The sequence below is a fragment of the Amphiprion ocellaris genome, chromosome 4 (genome assembly GCF_022539595.1).
Source record: "Amphiprion ocellaris isolate individual 3 ecotype Okinawa chromosome 4, ASM2253959v1, whole genome shotgun sequence".
Taxonomy (NCBI): domain Eukaryota; kingdom Metazoa; phylum Chordata; class Actinopteri; family Pomacentridae; genus Amphiprion; species Amphiprion ocellaris.
In genome coordinates, this window is record NC_072769.1 from 7,149,088 (window position 1) to 7,166,600 (window position 17,513).

The following is a 17,513-nucleotide window of genomic DNA, read 5'->3' on the forward strand; positions in this document are numbered from 1 at the left end:
TAGAGTTATAGGGAAGCCGGGGGACTCAAGCTGCTGCAAATGGCAGACAGGGATCTCAGATCTCCACATTCTACAAACAGTAACAGTGTAGAGTTACATCCAAAACATTTTAAGGAAGGAAAGAACAGATTTCATGGGGGAAAAAAACTAAATATATAACTCTGACACAGAGGGTTTAATCCATGACCAGAGAAGGACTTTAAAGGTAAATTCTGACCTAATTATGGCACTAATTTGAAAAGCCGGGAGGTTTATCTTCTTGGCACAGTGATATTTCTGATGGTCTTTGTTGTTTTTCATTTTTGCTATGTTCAGACATTTTATAGATTACAAACTTATGCAAAAATATATCCAGCAGTTTCACCAACAATAAATTGTTGAAACATTCAGCAACAGAGGCCCAACCAAGACCCACACTGGAAGACAAAAATCCACTCTGCCACTTAGTGCTTACCTCTGTGGGCTTGTAGCTTGTTTTGTGGCAAACATTGTGTAAAACAGCCTTTACTTTCTCTATTAGTTTACATTTGTGAATAAAAGATTCTATACACTTGTTAAGACCATATTTAGCAGTGCATATTCATGTATATCACAAAACCAGTAAGTTTATTTTAACAATACCACTTCTGTCAAAAGGAATGGACAAACATACAACCAGAAGCCTGTGTGCGGCTACCAAAGGTGCCTTGTTGAGGTGAAAATAGCCAAGGGGCCATTGAACCAAAAATTAGTATTGCTGTATGCATATTTTTGACCCAGCAGATTTTGTCAGATTGCTGTAAGACTCATAACAACTCTCTGAAAGAACCAAAATGCATGATTGGTTTTGGGACACAGACACATTTCAACGAATCCATCATAGAAAATTCAGTTATAGGAGTAACTGTAGACTGCCATGATATAATAATCTTTACAAATTTATGTAAACCTTTGCTCACAACTGTATGTGACGTTGTGTGGGGTATTACTTGCACTGTAATTTGTTGGTAATCCTAGATGCTGAGGAATTAGAGAAGAAGTGGGACAGAAATACAATAATAATGATCTTCTCCATGTATGCACATCGATAAAGACTAACTTTACCCTGCATTGCTTTTTTTCTGTCAGTTTTTTCACACTGCGTAGCTGCAAAGCATAAAACTCTGATGAGATTGTTGACATTTTAGAAACACTGGTCAGGTGAAAAAGCCTTCATCATAACGAATCAACAAATAAATTACTCATCAATCAATCAAGACTTTAAAAATGATAATGTAAACACCATCCATTTATTGATATAATACTTTGTAATACAGCGATATCATTCTATTAAATACATATGTACTAAGCCTGTGTGTATCTATAGGCAGGCATTTCACATTCAAGTCCAGGTTCAGTGCAGTGATGACCAAACATCTTCTCTGGTTCTTCTCAGATTTTTTCTTTCCTAATTCAGCAATGAACAAGGAGCAGAGAAGAGGAGCTACTGCGCAGAACATCAGTTTATCATCTGGAATCATTTCACCTCATTTCTATTCAGATTTCCTCCAAACCTCCCTCCTCCTCTTACCTGTTCTCTTCATACCACATTTTCAAAGTCGCTGATCTCCCTGTGATTTTTTTTCTGTCCATAAATGCCTTTCCATCCACTAAAGTTTAATCTGATTGGAGGAGGGACAGAGCGGTCTCCCTGAGGTCCTCCTAAACGGTGCCAACAAAAACCAGCCACGAATGCATTGTGGGTCAGCTGAAGAGACAGGCACGGGCGTCCGATAGGGTACAATCATTCAGTTTAGGTCCAGATTGAGACAGTGACGTCTAGCTTAGGCTGGTTTAGTCCAGTTTTGAATCCACCTGGATCCTTTTGGGGCTACTTGCCTTGAAAGACAAATAACTGAGCTAACTTCGGACCAGATGCTATTGAGCTTTGCAAGGCAACAAGGCATTGCAAAATAGATATCATCATGTATATGTAGGAAGGAGTCGATTAGTTCTTGAACAGAGCTGTATGATTTCTGGAATCTTACAGTAACACAATGTTGGACCTTCTCCCGTGACAGAGAAAGCTCAAAATACTGTTTGACTCATCATAAAAAGAGGAAATATTTGAGGAACTCATATCAGGTGTTCAGCAGACTAGAATAGTTTGGAGTCCTGGGGTTGGGATGCATTCATGCTTTGGTCGGTGCAGCAGCAGCAGTAAGGATCCTGGTGAATCTTGGTGGACAATCAAGGTGTGTGGCTTCATCCCAATCTTCTAAAGGAAAAGTCAAAGGGTGCTCTGAGTTGTCACTGTTGATGGGGAAAAGGCTTTGGAGGGACTGTTGAGATTCACCCTGTTAGTTTGGTGTGTACATATTTGTCTATGCACCCTGAAGTGCGCCTGAGTGCATGTTTGAGTGTGTGTGCGTGAGTGAGCTTTTCTTCACGAGTTCAGGTTATATAGCAGCTGATGTGTCTTTAGACAGACACAAATACATCCTGTCCGACTTTTATCCCCTTCAAGTGTGCACGATGACATCAGACCTGGATCCGATTCAGGCTCATTTAAAACTAGTCTCACTGTAGTTAGCATAGATTGATCCAATAAAAGAGTCCGTTCTGTCGTCTCCCTCTGCAGACCAGTGCTTGAAGGATGCAGGAGTCTCAGAGAAAGGGGTTGTGGCTGTGTGTCTGGGTCTGTGACTGAGTGCGGGGCGCTGGTCGTGGGGAGAGGGGCAGCAGGGGCTGTGGGAGGTTCGAGGGAAGGTCCAGGAGTCCAGCAGGAGGCTGCGTGAGGGAAGAGGGGATGATGGGTGGCTGGTGGAGCAGAGGAAGGGGCAGCGACGGGCTGTAGGACAACATATGAGGGGGCAGCGGGGAGGTGGAGGCTGGACGCATTTGGTTGAGGGTGAGACGAGGCTGGTCGCAGTGGAAGGGATTGGTGGGAGATGGTGCACTCAGACCTGTGAAGATATAATTTGGTGTTTAAAAGGGTAGTAATCACATTCATAGTTTTGCAAGTATGAAAGTGAATTATTGAACCGTTGTTTGGTACCTGAGAGGAAGGGGTTATTGTGCGTCTTGCTAGGGGGGTTGGAGGGAATTAGAGTGTCTAAATTGACCAGCGAGGCCCCCGTAGGTCCCAGGAAAGCCTCTGGAGTCCGACACACGCGTGTGGCTGGGGCGCTGAGTGGGGGTGCCAGTCGGGACAAGTCAAACATCTCCGGGCTGGCCGACTCCCGTCCGTTTACCAGGGATTTTACTGGTGGCTCCGTTCCAAATGGATCTGGCTTGGAGTCTAGTCCCGAAAAGAGGTCAGACTCTGGCTTTCCTCCAAACAACTCTGCATCTGCACCAAGAAGAGAAATTAACTTAAAAAATAGTTCTTGAGGAAACATGATGCAATACAATGTCACATGCTGCATGGAGGACAAATTAAAAGACCAAAATAGTGTTTTTAGTTAGCTGTGAGCTCACCATGAGCCTTTAGAACAGTTTGTGAGGTTGTGTGATGGACCACCGTATATGAGGGTACTTCAAAAAGTCCTCACAACACAAACAAGGGGCATAACTCCCATCTTAGGCCATCTGTACTATTAAGCCTTATACCAATGTCCACAAAAACTCAAGTATTTGAATCAACCAAAGAAAAAGAAGAGGAAAGCTTTGAGCTGGCTACTCCAGGACAACACGTCCATCCACACAGCACAGGTAGCTTTTACTCCATGCACCTCACTCACATAACCGGTACTGTCTGACTCCTATATTTTCTCCAAACTGAAACCCACCTTCCTCAGGGATAACGAAGCTTGAGGATCGGAGGAACAACTCCTGTGATGTTTTCTGGTGTGGTTGAGAACTTTTTGAAACACCTTCATATTGTTCTTATTGTATTCAGTCTCTTTAATACTACACAAAAATCAATGGCCTCAAAATTTACAACAGAGTTGGATCAACAACTCACCAACATTTTTTCACATAATGTAATATTATATCTTTCACACTCAATGTGTTTTGATGTAGTGCTTTCCTGATTGCTTCTGCAAGGTCCAGTAAAACCCACAGTCCTTCTGGCTACTTCTTGTATTACCTGTGGGACTGGCAGGTTGAGGGGAAGACACTCGGGGAATCTCCTCTTTTGGCTTCTCCTCTTCCTGTTCAACGAATGGATCTGTTCCGCCACCGTCTGCACATGAAAACACAAACTGATGAGAGCAGCAAAAGTTCAGTGGAGTGTTTGAGTTTTTGGACATGCACTGAAAGCTACAGGCAGCGTGCGTGCGCTCATAAAAGCTTGTGATGCTGGCCGGTGTTTCTAAAAAAAGGCACTGCACCTCCATCTGTTGGGCTGTCCCACGCATTATTAACAGGACTGGGTGCCGCTTCCCAGGGGCCCGTACGTGAGTTGGCACATGGAGCCCAAGGGTTGGACGTGTTGGAGGAGGAGGAGGGAGGGGCCGCCCAGGGGCTTCCAATCACAGGAGTGCTGGAGTGGACTGCTGCGAAGACGAAGGAGGAAATTCGCTTTGAGTGTAGCGGTGCAGGACACGGCTGCTGTTTCGAATACAGAGACTGTAGCATCACACCAGGCTGCATCTTAACGTGTCTGTGATGAGTCACCCACCTACAGAGTCCCAGGGGTCGGAGGCGATGTTAGACGTGGGCTGAGAAGAGCTCCAAGGGTCACTGGGGGCAGGAGGGGGCTCGGACGAGGGACCAAATATGTCCACCAGGTCCAACATGGCGGACTGTAGAGGGAGCAAAAAGTCTTACAACCAAATATTCCCTTACATGCTTCCAGGCTTATGTGACTTAATAAGAGCAAGAAAGAAATCTTATGCAACCCTGCTGTGATCTACGGAGAGTAGCCGGGCATATTGTAGTAATACTAAGTAGGCAGAATGTCTGGTGGTGTGAATGTCTGTGAATTGATCAGAATTACAAACTAATGTTGCAAGAACTGAAATGCTTTACTACAACATTTAAAATTCTCACTGTCCATTGTTTCAGAGGCTGACTATATTTACACACACAATTATTTTCCACTGTTATTCTAAATATGACTGCATTGAATGCAGCTCATGTGAACAGCCTATTCCATTAGGCTATTCTGAATTATTTCAAGTGTAGCATTTTCTGATTGAGATGTGGGATATGCTGAGATTGTTCAGGTGTTGGGAGCAACCTTTGAAAATATGCACAGCGTATTTGCATCGGAACAGGTGTTTTTCCTGCAGTTCACAAAAACTCTGGCCTGTCTACGATCAGTTCTGTACACAAACCAACAGTTTGCAATGCTCAGGTGGAGATATGTGCATGTCAAAGAAAAGGCCACATTTCTAGTCAGAGGGAGAAACACATCTCCATTTTAACATTACGAATGACTTAGATACATGCTTATATTGCATGGCAAACATTTTGAGAAGGCATTTGAAGGAATGAAACAGAAACAAGCACTGGTGAAAAACTTAGAAAAAAAGAACCCAGTATGTACGACTGGATGTAAACAGGAACATTACAAATATTCCCTTTCATTAGTGATGCAAACAGCAGAGAAGGAATATTGTCTTTTATTTTGTAATAAGGGCAAAAAAATGAATATTTTGTGCATGTAAACATAAACAAAATGCAATAAGCTGGAAACAGACATGCTTCTGTACCTCATAAAAAGAAGAGATATGTGTTTTTTACGAAACAATGCAACTCACTAAACAAACTCTGACAGTGCTGTTTTTTTATTTACCAAGAAAAAGCTTAGCTCACTGGTTTCTTTCAGTTATATTTTACTGTCACTCAACTGAAATCACAATTTTTTTTAAGCAGCCTTGTGTGTTTTACAGTTCAGCAATCTGTCATTGCAGAGTCTGATTTACGTGTCAAAGAGCTGCTGCATACAGACTGCTTGGTATTGTGCATCTCGTGTCTGCTATTTGTTTTGTGTGGATGTCAGCGACGAGATTACATTGCATAATGTAGCGAAAAGTGCTTGAGGTAATTCAGAAACAGTGGCATCATTTCATGAGTTTGTAAGGCTGCATCTGTTTAGATATTATGCTGCAGCGCCTCAGTTTGCAGTGCAGCATTTTACTGCAGAGCAGACAGGAGTGCTGCCTGATTAGAAAGTTTAGCTTTTTAAATACCCTGCACATATGAGCCCTTTGCAAAAACATGCTGACCTCCAAATTTGAAGAATCTTTATTTTTGTACACGCTAAATAATGCAAATTCAGAATAGCTTTACTGTCATCACACATGAGGGCATAATCAAAATATAAATGCATACATTTATGAGGTGATGTTTTAAAACTTTCTCTCATAGTACAACAATCCCACACGCATGGTACTAAATCTACATTATAATTAAATGGGTATATGGAAATGTGATATTACAGTAAAAAAATAATGTATATGTATTAGTAATATAATCAAGGGATTTCATATCAGCACATGAAAAGCAGGCATCTAATATTGCTGTAGAGAATAAAGAATTGAAATGATATTTTAAATTTGCAAACATGACATCTCAGCAGCAACATCATGACACAAATAACTACTGTCATTTCAAAGGAAACAGTGATCTCAGGAATGCTTTTCAACAGTGATGTCTGGGGTTGGAAATGTAGCCTGGATCGTCTTACTACCACTCTGAACATCAGAACCCTCAATGACAATAATGAAGCCAGATTTTCCAAAATTTTATTTACACCTAAAAGCAGCAGCAACATTTTTAGGCTTTTATTCTGATGCCTTAAAAAAAGATTCTATGTGTTTCTATAGCAATGCCTTTTGTTTACTACTATGTGTGATAGAGTTGCACCATAAATCACAGATTAGCCTTTAATATGGATGAGAGTTGAGAAGATGTTACAAATGTTAATAGGATGTTAGACTTTCTCAGTGAAGAAGAGTGTGATCATGGGGAAGATTCTGGATCCAAACCCTCAGCAAAATGTGAGGCTGTCCCAAGTGCTACCTCTTTACAGTTTATTACATTATTTTATTGTCATATTGTCTTTTTGAAAGTAGCCTAAAACAACTTTGAGTATTTAGTGTTGTAGAGTGATACATAACTAAACCTTGTACCTTGAAAATCAATGCATACTGTGGGTAAATTTTACCAAATGGCATTTTCATTCTACGGAGAACCTGGCAGTTATGTTGTCAAACAATGTTCTTAAGGATTTATTCTGAATACAACTCCTCAATCCTAAATACATTAACCTGGACAGTCCAAATGTGTTCATATTGGATTTTCTCATGTGAAACCTGAAAGTTTGCAAAAAAAAAATGCCCATTTTATAGTAAATGATCTGTTTAATGTCAATATTCAGTTCAATGTTTGCCATTAAATTCCCCCTCAACTCAAACATGTGTTTTGTTTATTGTATATGCTGTTGAATGTTTGAAACCGAAAGGCCTGATGTTCATCTTACACTAGAGTGAAGAGTGGAAACTTAAAACCTCCAGTGAAAATACACTGAGAATGGATTTTTCAGTGAACTGGGGACATCTTGTGTCTGCAATCTCCAGTGCCTATTAAAAGTACCACCCACCTTGGAAGCTTAACCTTTTATTGCTTTTCAATATTTAATCATGGTCAATTTAATATGGCTTTTTTGACAAGAATTTACAATAAACAGGACCATTTCATGAGTGTAAACGGATTTTTACAAAATATTGCCAAAAAAAGATCCCATAAATATTCATCCCCTTTGAAGTGTTTCAGCTAATTCAGTGTAGCCATTTGGTGGAAAAAGTCACACAATTAGTGAACTGAAGATCATCTGAGTGCAGTGAACGTGTCTGAAGTGAATATCCCTTGGAGTACATTTAAATCCATCATTAAATTCTTGTATAAAAAGACAAATAAATTGACTATGATACACTGCTGAAAAGCAATAAAAAGAAGAACTTTCCAAGAGGGGAATACTGCTCATAAGAACTGTAAACGTCTTAAAGAATATTTACTTATGCTGACTTAATAGATGCATTTTTAACACAGCAGTTAAAACTTTAACTGTATTAAAAGTACAATTATTTTGTATTTGTTATTTTTTTAATGTCTGGATAAACACCACGTCTCAATAAGGATCGACAGGGACCTAATTTTACTGCATCTTTTTTAAATCGTACTAGATTTAAAAAAAAAAAATCAGATAAAAGACCACAAACAAACAAACAAAAAAGTTATTTATAAAATGTGTGATGTTACAGGACATGGCGGTCTATGGCATGAGTCGGGCTTTGTGAGTATGTCGGAATAATTTTGAAGCAAACGTTTCCATTTGATCTAATTTCCATGGCTTTTCTGTGACACAGCTGAAAGTGCCTGTCTTTCTACGATAACAATATAACACGACCAATTACAAGCCTCGGGGACCTTTGCATAAGACAGATGGTGACTCTGATTGGCTTGTTGACAGGCCAATGAGTAACGGAGCTGATGTGCTACAAGATAAGGAGTATGCTCTCAGGGAAATGTCATGCTGAGCTCAAGGTTAGATGAGACGGAGTCATTATCATTCAGCAGGAAACTCTTGCTGCTCAACACTGTTTCTCTCTTACACCTTCTTCATTACGCTGATGTGTGTCTCATTTTCCCTCCCTATCTCACAGTCCACACCGTGCCCTCAACTCCATTCTCTAAATGCTCGCCGACAGCCTCCTACAAATGTACTCGCCCACCTTTCTGAGCAAACACACACTCATGTTTTTAAACTCACCTCGCATGTCCCTGACTGGCTCTCTCTCCGGCTCTCATCCAGGGCCTTCTGTAGCAGCGACTCGTCTCCTTGGCGACAGCGCTGCTCCTGCAGGGGCGGCATTGTGACATCATCAGCATTGCTGCCACGACGATGAGTGCGGACACACACCGAGAAACAAACACAAAACACTTTTCTGTAGCTCAGCCAATACCAGCACTTGCAGCTTTTTACGCTGTTGGAATATTTAGTCGACAAAGAGCAGAAAGTGGTTTAGGGCAAAGCAGAGAGAAAATAAGTGACATCAAAAAGTTTGAATATTACTTGTTTGGGACATTAATATTGGTGCAAGGGAGATCATAAGAACAACAGCTGGCTAAAAAGGAAGAAAAAGGAAGGAAGGAGTGACTTTAGTGAAGATGTATGAACCTTATCATCAAATACACAAAAAGACACACAGATAGAGAGTAAATAGATGTTTAAACTGAGCAGAAAGGTGGGTTTTCTGTGTATACCTGCTCCTGCTCCTTTTGGCTAAGGCTTTAAGCAATCTGTAGTTGTGTGTCTTCATCCATCTCTATGGTAACAGGGAAAGGAAGGGCTGGCTAGATGAGGCTGGGCGAATGTTCAAAATGTTGGTAACATTTTCATTAGTGGAATCATCAGGAGGCAATTAGACATACGTTGCTCTGACACACAGAAACTATGATCGTGTGGAGAGACGCTATGCTACCTCACAAGAGACTGTGCATTTTCAGAGCACGTGTATTGTTGTTTTTACCTTCTGACTCTCCTCCCTGCTCATGGCTAAGGCCAGCTGGAGCTGCAGCTCTTCCTCCCCGCTGGTCTGAGGCCGAGCTTGCTCCAGGTCTGAGGCGGCACGAGGAGACGAGGACGAGGCTGCAGAGGGAGTTTTTAGGGAGGAAGGAATGAGGTTGCGATGTGAGGACGCATGCACAGACGCACAGAGACAAAGAGCACAGGAAGGCGTGGGGCTGATTTGAGTATTTTCAGGCCTACACTGCAGTATTGGTAATCTATGTGGTGGACCGTCCAAAGTGCTGGGCTACAGCACCAAAAGCGTTTCATTAGGGATTTGGCGATAAGCCCGAATACAAATGTGTATTTTTAACTCTTGATCCATTTATTCACAAATTGCCAGCATACAGAAGAAGCCATTCGGTGCTCCATTTAATTAGATTTATTCGATGTATTTCAGACTTACCACGATACCATGAAATATAACAAGGGAAATAAATCACACAAAATGAAATAAAGCAACAAAACCTTCAAAAAAAGTCTAAAAGCAAGTAGGATGAAGTATAACTTGTAACCTGCTACGTGTCTGTACATCTAATATCTTACGGTTTCCTGTTTGTTTTAAACCTTATACTTGTATACCTCTTAAGAAACCCCAAAAACACCTTTACTGTTTCACATTATTATATCTTTTAAGCAGTCTTTTTTGTATATTTACTTAAATTGTTTTGTCTTTAAGAAATTTGGAGATCGTTGTCCAAACTATTCCACAAGTTTATCCCAGAAACTGAAATTATGAATACATTTTTTTTCCCTCTTAAGTCATAGTTTCCAGTGTTGCTTTAGAACATTTGTATGTTATCTGGGAGTAACTTATTATTTGTTTTAAATATTATTTGCAGTCCTGACATAAAGTAAATCAATGTATTTCAAAGTATTTGTTTAAGAAAACAATATATTGGTGTTATGTCCCACATCTATGATATCATAATTGATGCTTTTGTAATATTTTTACTGGATATGATGTAGTATTATCTGTCACGCAGGACTTCTGCACAGTAGTTCAAGTACGGTAAAAACAGTAAGCAGTTTAATGGAAGTTTAAATACCCGCAATACTCACAGTTGAAGGAGGACGGGGAGCCTCTGGAGCGGCTGAATTCCTCCCCGTACAGCACCGCCATGCTCGGCTGACTCGTCCGTCTACCCGGGTGGTAAGATGGCGGTATGCCTCCGTACACTCCTCCGCCTCCACCGCTGCCACCTCCGCTGCCTCCACCAGCCATTCGCTCCTTGGTCTTCAGGGCCTGACTCCTCTCCTGGCGGAGTCGCTCCTCGTCCCGGAGGAGACACACCAGCTGGCGAGCTTTTTCCCTCACGTTCGCCCCCTGGTCTCGGCCGTCGCGGTCCACGTACTGGAAGTCGCGGAGCGTCTGAAACCACACGCACAGGCAGCATCTTTTGGAGATCAACACGAGGTTTTAAAATGATGTGCAATTGAAGTTGTGGCAAAGAAGATGCAGGAAAACCTCAATAACGTGAGGCTCCAACAGAAATTCTGAGTACATGTTGGGTCATTTTTATGTTTCTCAGCAAGGAATCGACTGATACCGGTGATGATTATTGGTAATTGAGAAAGACCTATAACTGATATTTGGGACTGATATACATAAAATTATACATATGTTCACAGCATGTGATAGCAGGGAGCATGTCATTCGTAACTAGGCTTCTTCATTTATAAGGATTACTGTAATTGAATATGTACAATCAAAACAGGGGTGATAAAATCAAAGCATTATGTGTCGATTGATTGAGATTGACCAGTTTGTCTACTGCAGTTTTGCCTGTTCTTCTTTGTTTCTTTAACCATTCTCTGTTCAATCACTTGTATTGCCATCCAAGGCCCGCATCTTAGATCATTAGTTATAGTTTTCTAAACTCTGTTTCAGGCTAAACTGCCTTCTAACTTAGTCGCTAGCTGTTACCATAGCCTTAGCCACTATGTTAATAGCTAGTTTCCTGATTTGTGGTAATGGCTTGTGTTCTTTGTTCAGTTTTTGCTGGTAGTGTCTCTTCTTGAGACGTTTCTGAGTTACTACAGACAGAGAGAGACGGCTGTGTCAGACTAGAAGTAATGCTTTTAATTTATTGATAATCAGTCAATAACAATAATGACGGAAAAATGCCAACTATCAGCCGCGATAATTGACCAGGCTGACAATCTGCCTATCCCTATTCTCAGACTTCATAAAAAACTATTTTAATAATAATAATGGATTAGATTTATATAGCGCTTTTCAAGGCATTCAAAGCGCTTCACAATGAATCCATTATTCATTCACTCATATATTCTCACTCGGTGGTAGTAAACTACATTTGTAGCCACAGCTGCCCTGGGGCAGACTGACGGAAGCGTGGCTGACAATCTGCGCCTACGGCCCCTCCGACCACCACCAACATTCACACGCATTCATACTCCAGTGTGAGTAGCAGCACTGGAGGCAAGGTGGGTAAAGTGTCTTGCCCAAGGACACAACAGCACATGACTAGGACAGAGCGGGAATCGAACCGCCGACCCTTCGATCATTGGACGACCCGCTCTACCACCTGAGCCACAGCCGCCCCGGCTATTTTAACTTGACTGTGCAATTTAATCTGAAAACATCAAGTCAAAATTAGGGCATACTTGCAAAAATAAATCAGTTTAAATTGGCAAGTTGTTACTGGTTAATTATTCTAGACAGAGTTTGAATGTAATTTTGTTATGTTGTTTGCAAAGTGATTTTTTGTTTTACTAAATGTAGTGATACATGGTGTAAAAGCAACATGAGCGGTTGCCAAGGTAACATCAAATGATGATCCCATTAAACAATAAACTCTAACCATTCAGATTGCTGAATCGTACTTTACATTTCAGTACCTGAATGGTGAAGGCGTTCTCACGGCACTGCTGGGCTACTCTCTCTGATCCCGTCTTCAGCAGGTAATCCAGCAGAGTCAGGGCCTGGAAACAAACCATTACTGTGATGATCACACTGATGCTCCCAGCTGAGCATTTTGCCACATCTCTATTCTACACATCACAACTGACACTTCTATTCAGGGCTTCTGTGAGGAACAAAACAAGAAACACATAAATAAATGGAACTGTTGACGTAGTGGTTGGCCAGCAGTCAGAGGGAAGCTGAAGTTAACTCAGTTAAATGTGAAGTTAGCCAGCTTGTGTCTTTGGTGAGGTCACCTTGTAGACATGTCTCCAGTTCTTGCCGCTATCATTGAGGCGTTTCCACACCATGCCCATCACCTCAGCAAATGCCACCACGTTGAAGGTCAAGTCAGCGATCTCTGACATGAGAGACGACGAAGGACCCCATGGATCATTGGAGGTGGCCTCACGAACCTAAAACAAGAGCAACCATGATGCCCATTTATATTTAATGCACGGACAGTCATGCTCTCTATTCAGGAGTATTAGTATCATAAAAAAGTGAACGCGTTCAAGTATCAAAGCATTTATAATAGAGAGCATCGACACAAACAGAGGTAGTGGCGACGTGCTTTGTTGTGATGTGACTCTGCATTCATTTAAAGGAGTTTACTCTTTCTCAAAGTGAGAGCTGCTGCACATTCACGAAACTTGAGCAGAATGCAGTTTATTTACAATACCTTGATCTCCGCTTCTGAATAGTTGTGCACAATATTCTTCACCTGCCGGCGCAGCGCTGAGGTTGTCATGGTGACAGCTGATGGAGGATGTGGAGGGGAGAGAGAGAGCACAAAAACAAAAACAAACGCTCAACAGATTAAGAAAAGGGGGAGGAGAAAAGATGAAACGTGGATGGACAGAGGAGAGGTAGCTATGCCAGTGACGGCTCCTCTTCTCTGTCAGGAGTTACAGGATGCCCCTGTGAGAAAGAGATAAAGATTGTGAATGACCATAAATGGGTATGAAAAGCCTCTAGAGGTAGCTCTTTATCTATCTAAATCTGCATTTGTTGTTCCAATTACCCAGAAACCAGAAATCCTTGGGGATTACTTGGAGTTATTAAGATTTCATCCAGTAGTTACTGAAACATTTCGATCTGGACCCAAGTGGCGGACTGATGCTGCCATCTCTCAAAGCCAGCAAGGCTAAAAACAACGTGCTACATGTCATAAAGGCTGCAAATTTTGATTTATTTCCTTGCAAAAGAACACTCTGAGCGTTATGAACAATGACTGATGATAGCGAATGACTGAGCGGCTCATAATGGGTGCCCAATCGCACAGAAGTAGGTCGTTCAAAGGCTCTGGCACTCAGGTGTCTGATGAAGCTTCTTGGTAGCTTATTTAATTCAGGCCAGCGTGCTTGTGTGTGCACAGACGTACACGTGCAACCATTTTTGTCCTCCAAATTCATATTTCAGAGAGGACACAAGGGAATTGATCATTAAGGGTTCCTGTGATGCGTCTCACTCTGCCCGCGACTATAAACCCTCACCGACACAGAACGTAATTAACCCACTAAACCGAAGCTGAACTAGGGTGACCCCACCAAACTAAACCTTCTGTCGTCAGTCATCGGCTCACTAAGCTGGCAGATGATTAAAACATACTGACGCTTTTCAAATCAGCTATCCCTCTGGTCTTGTTCTTGTCCTTTTTTAAAGAAAGCTTGAGGGAAAGCTGAGGTCTCTTGCTTTATCTGTAAATCGCACACAGTCTCACCTATTTCTGTGTTTATGACCAATTTCTGAATGAAATATAGCAGAAAACCAAAGTTCACCTGGCTTTACTTGAACAAATATGTGGCTACATTAAAGGAAATTATATTTTTTAATGCCAAAAAGGGACATTATGTATTATATTGCATATTTTTCGATTCGGGCTAATCATATGTAGACACATGTTTAAACTAAACAATTACTAGAGTCAAATTCAGGATTCATAACAATCAATGCTGTCATAGTTATTAAAGCCTCACATGTTAATATTTGTATGATTACTTATGTAAAATAGTGGGAAAAAAAAACAGCATCTTTTGACCTATACCATCTACCAGACAAAGGCTAAGAAATATCATTAAAGTAGTTGAAACTGTGAGGAAACTCATTTTTACAGCAAACTGCTGGACAGTATAATAACATCAAGCTTTGTTATGTAAATCAATAATTCATACAGAATGCTGCAGACTGAGGATGTAATAATATTAATAAAGATGCACAAGTCGAATTATGTAGAATTATAATTGTGGAGTAATGGAAATGCAATAATGCAACAGCCTGATCTGAACGAAACAAAAATAAACTGCACTTGAAGTAATTTTACACTCAGTTACAATGAAACTCTGTTTGGATCATCTCTGGAAATTCAAATTAACAATTAGTAGAAGAAAAAACAACATAACCAAAGCAACAGAAGGTTTACAAATAAACAGACTAGCTAAGAGCAGCACCAGAATAAATAAAATAAAACTAGGAAAGTAACACATTGTAGGACTAACTACATTTGCACTAAAGTCCCTTTTCACAGATTTATTGCACTTTATTTACATATTTGTTTATTCAGATTATGAGACAAAAGGCCCCCTGGAGATGTCCCTCACTTTTCTTACAGGTTTATTTTTCTATTTTCCTACATCCTGAAAATACAGCACACATTACAAAATGTGAAACTGTAGAAAATCATGAATGGAAGTCTATGATGTAGATTTTATAGCAGAGCGTTAGCACAGCAATACTTCTGTCAAACATAATTAAACAGCTTTACTAATTAGGCATTAAGCATATAATTATAGCAAAATCGGTCTAGGATAAAGATGCCTAAGGGCCCCTGATCCATTGGACCCCAAAGCCTGCACCTGGTAGGACAATGCAGTAATCCATCCATGCATTCACCCCTTAATATGTGCTCATAACTGACTGCTGTTGCCAAATTCATGTCTTTTTAAAATCCTCCATTCATCCTGTCTAACAGTGTTGATTTTCTGCTGCTGCTCCACCACACTTAAACAAGTCGCAGGATGCCTCGTCCTGGCGAAAAGCAAACATCAGCAGAAGCACAGACATGCACCCAGCAGGGACACAGACAGAAAACTCTGCGAGGACGGCGAGTCTGAGAGAGTCTGTGTATGGGCAAGAGAGACAGTGAGGGAGAGCGAAGGGCACCAAGAAGAAAGTAACGCTCAGCAGCTTCGACCAGGATCACCTTTCTGCACCATCATCTTCAGCTCGGACACACATGCATATTCCCCACCGCACAGAGGTTATTACAGGCCGGTGTTGTCTGCTCTACTGCTCTTTGTATCGCTTCAGCTGAGCCTCACACCACAACAGATATTTCACATTGTGGAAGAAATATGATCTCTCTGTGTGCACAACGATTCCCAAAAGCCGAGAAGACGGGAGGGCAGGAATCCAAGGCAATGAGATGAGCTGAAAGAGAAGTGTGTGGCTTTAGAAATCCCAGATGCAAGCCTTTTTTTTTGTACAAATGAATTTGTGCATTGTTGTGATTAAAGGACCACATGTGCTATCTGTTGTTGCTCGTAGAAATCCAGACAGTGCAGGACCCATTCCATCAAACACAAAAACATTATGGTGAATGTGAATGATTATAGCTACACATGAATCCAGAAACTCTATGTAAAATTCACCCCAAACTATAATTAAAACGACAGCTCATTCAGATCATCTGGACTGTATTTGATAAACCAGCACAGGGACAAATTGAGGAGGCGCTCTGTGAATACAAGAACAACTCCGACATCCCCACTGAGATGTGACTGGGCCTATTGTATGATTCACAGCCATATACATTACATCTAAATGACTCATCTGAGTGTAATTGCTCAAATAAAACCTCGAAGCCACAGTGACTAAATTTATTCCAAGCAGAATCACCTGCTCTATTCATCAGCTCAAGTTGCCACGCTCAGCTCTCCAGGGAGACAGCTGTGTGTTGGATGTGAATCAGTTTGAATGAGCTACATTAAAAACACACCATCACAGAGGATGTTTGAGTTTGAAGGTCTGATGCGTCAAATTGCACCGAATTTACGTCACTCCGTCGTCCACGTTGGTTTTCACACGCATGCGTGCTGCGGAAGCAGGTGGAAAGTGTCTTTTCAGGGTAGATATCAGATTCTATGGTTAAGGAGTAGCAAAAAAAAAAAATTAAAAATCAGGCTAGAACTGGAGTCAGATTAAGCTGCATTGGTTTGGATTACGGAAACGTTTGATTCAAACGTACAGAAAAGGGACACTGAAGTCTGGAATCTGATAGCACGATCAGGTGGAGGGATGGAGGTGGAGAGGGGGAGGGCGCCCGTAGTGGGTCTGCATAATGCATCCCCCCTCCTCACCCAGCACACACACACACACACACACACACACACACACACACACACACACACACACGCCCCCTCCTGCGGTGGATTCCCTGTGCGGGCTGCCATGTGTAGCAGATTCCTGTGCAAGGCCAAGTAATGCTGGAGTTGTCTTACACATTTGCAACACAGCTGCCATTGCTTTAATATATAGGCTTTCTAAGCAGGGAATAAACCCCCTCCTCCAAAATAATAAAAAAGGGAAATTATATTTCAAAATACAGGAACTCCATCCCTTCGTCCTTACCATGCCCACTGCTCATCTCTCGCCTTGTCCACGGACCATCCTCGCCTCTCTGCTCTTTCCCTCTCCAGCGTCGATAATATCCAGTCCGCTGGGATGTGCTAAGCAGGGCAACCACAATTATCCCCTCCTCCTCTTCCTCCTCCTTCTCCTCCTCTTCCTCCGGCAAGCGTGACTTGAAGAGTGCCGCTTTTAGGAATCCTCTAAACGGGGATGTCTTACATCCTCGGCCTGCCCCGGATGATGCGAGCCGCTCGGGCCGACAGTCTGCGCTGAAATCCGCATAGGACGAGGATAAGCCACCGAACACGGCTCCCTCACCTCCTCTCTCTCTCTCTCCGTCCACACACGCATGCAGCACCGGCAGGCCAGGCACGCAGAGCGCACACAGCAATCACAGCGGGGCGCGTAAAGGGGAGGCGTGGACGGGGGCGCGTCCTCGGCACCTAGTCAGCGGGACCTACTATCATCCATGTGCAT

The 17,513-nt window shown here is 41.9% G+C and overlaps 1 protein-coding gene across 2 annotated transcripts; it reads right to left on the reverse strand.

Annotated features, from left to right (window-relative positions):
* Positions 1–1,249: 1,249 nt before the first annotated feature.
* Positions 1,250–17,470, reverse strand: epn3b (epsin 3b). Of its 2 annotated transcripts, none has more exons than XM_055010082.1 (12): positions 17,037–17,470; positions 13,090–13,166; positions 12,665–12,823; positions 12,344–12,427; positions 10,544–10,853; positions 9,444–9,562; positions 8,684–8,770; positions 4,586–4,709; positions 4,296–4,460; positions 4,052–4,147; positions 3,017–3,310; positions 1,250–2,924 (listed from the first exon to the last, which is right to left on the reverse strand). In XM_055010082.1, the coding sequence occupies exons 1-12, from the start codon at positions 17,050–17,052 to the stop codon at positions 2,626–2,628; spliced, it is 1,830 nt and encodes a 609-aa protein (XP_054866057.1). In that variant the 5' UTR covers positions 17,053–17,470; the 3' UTR covers positions 1,250–2,625. The 2 variants fall into 2 exon arrangements, with proteins under 2 accessions (XP_054866057.1, XP_023131025.2); XM_023275257.3 differs by having other exon boundaries at positions 13,090–13,328.
* Positions 17,471–17,513: the final 43 nt, after the last annotated feature.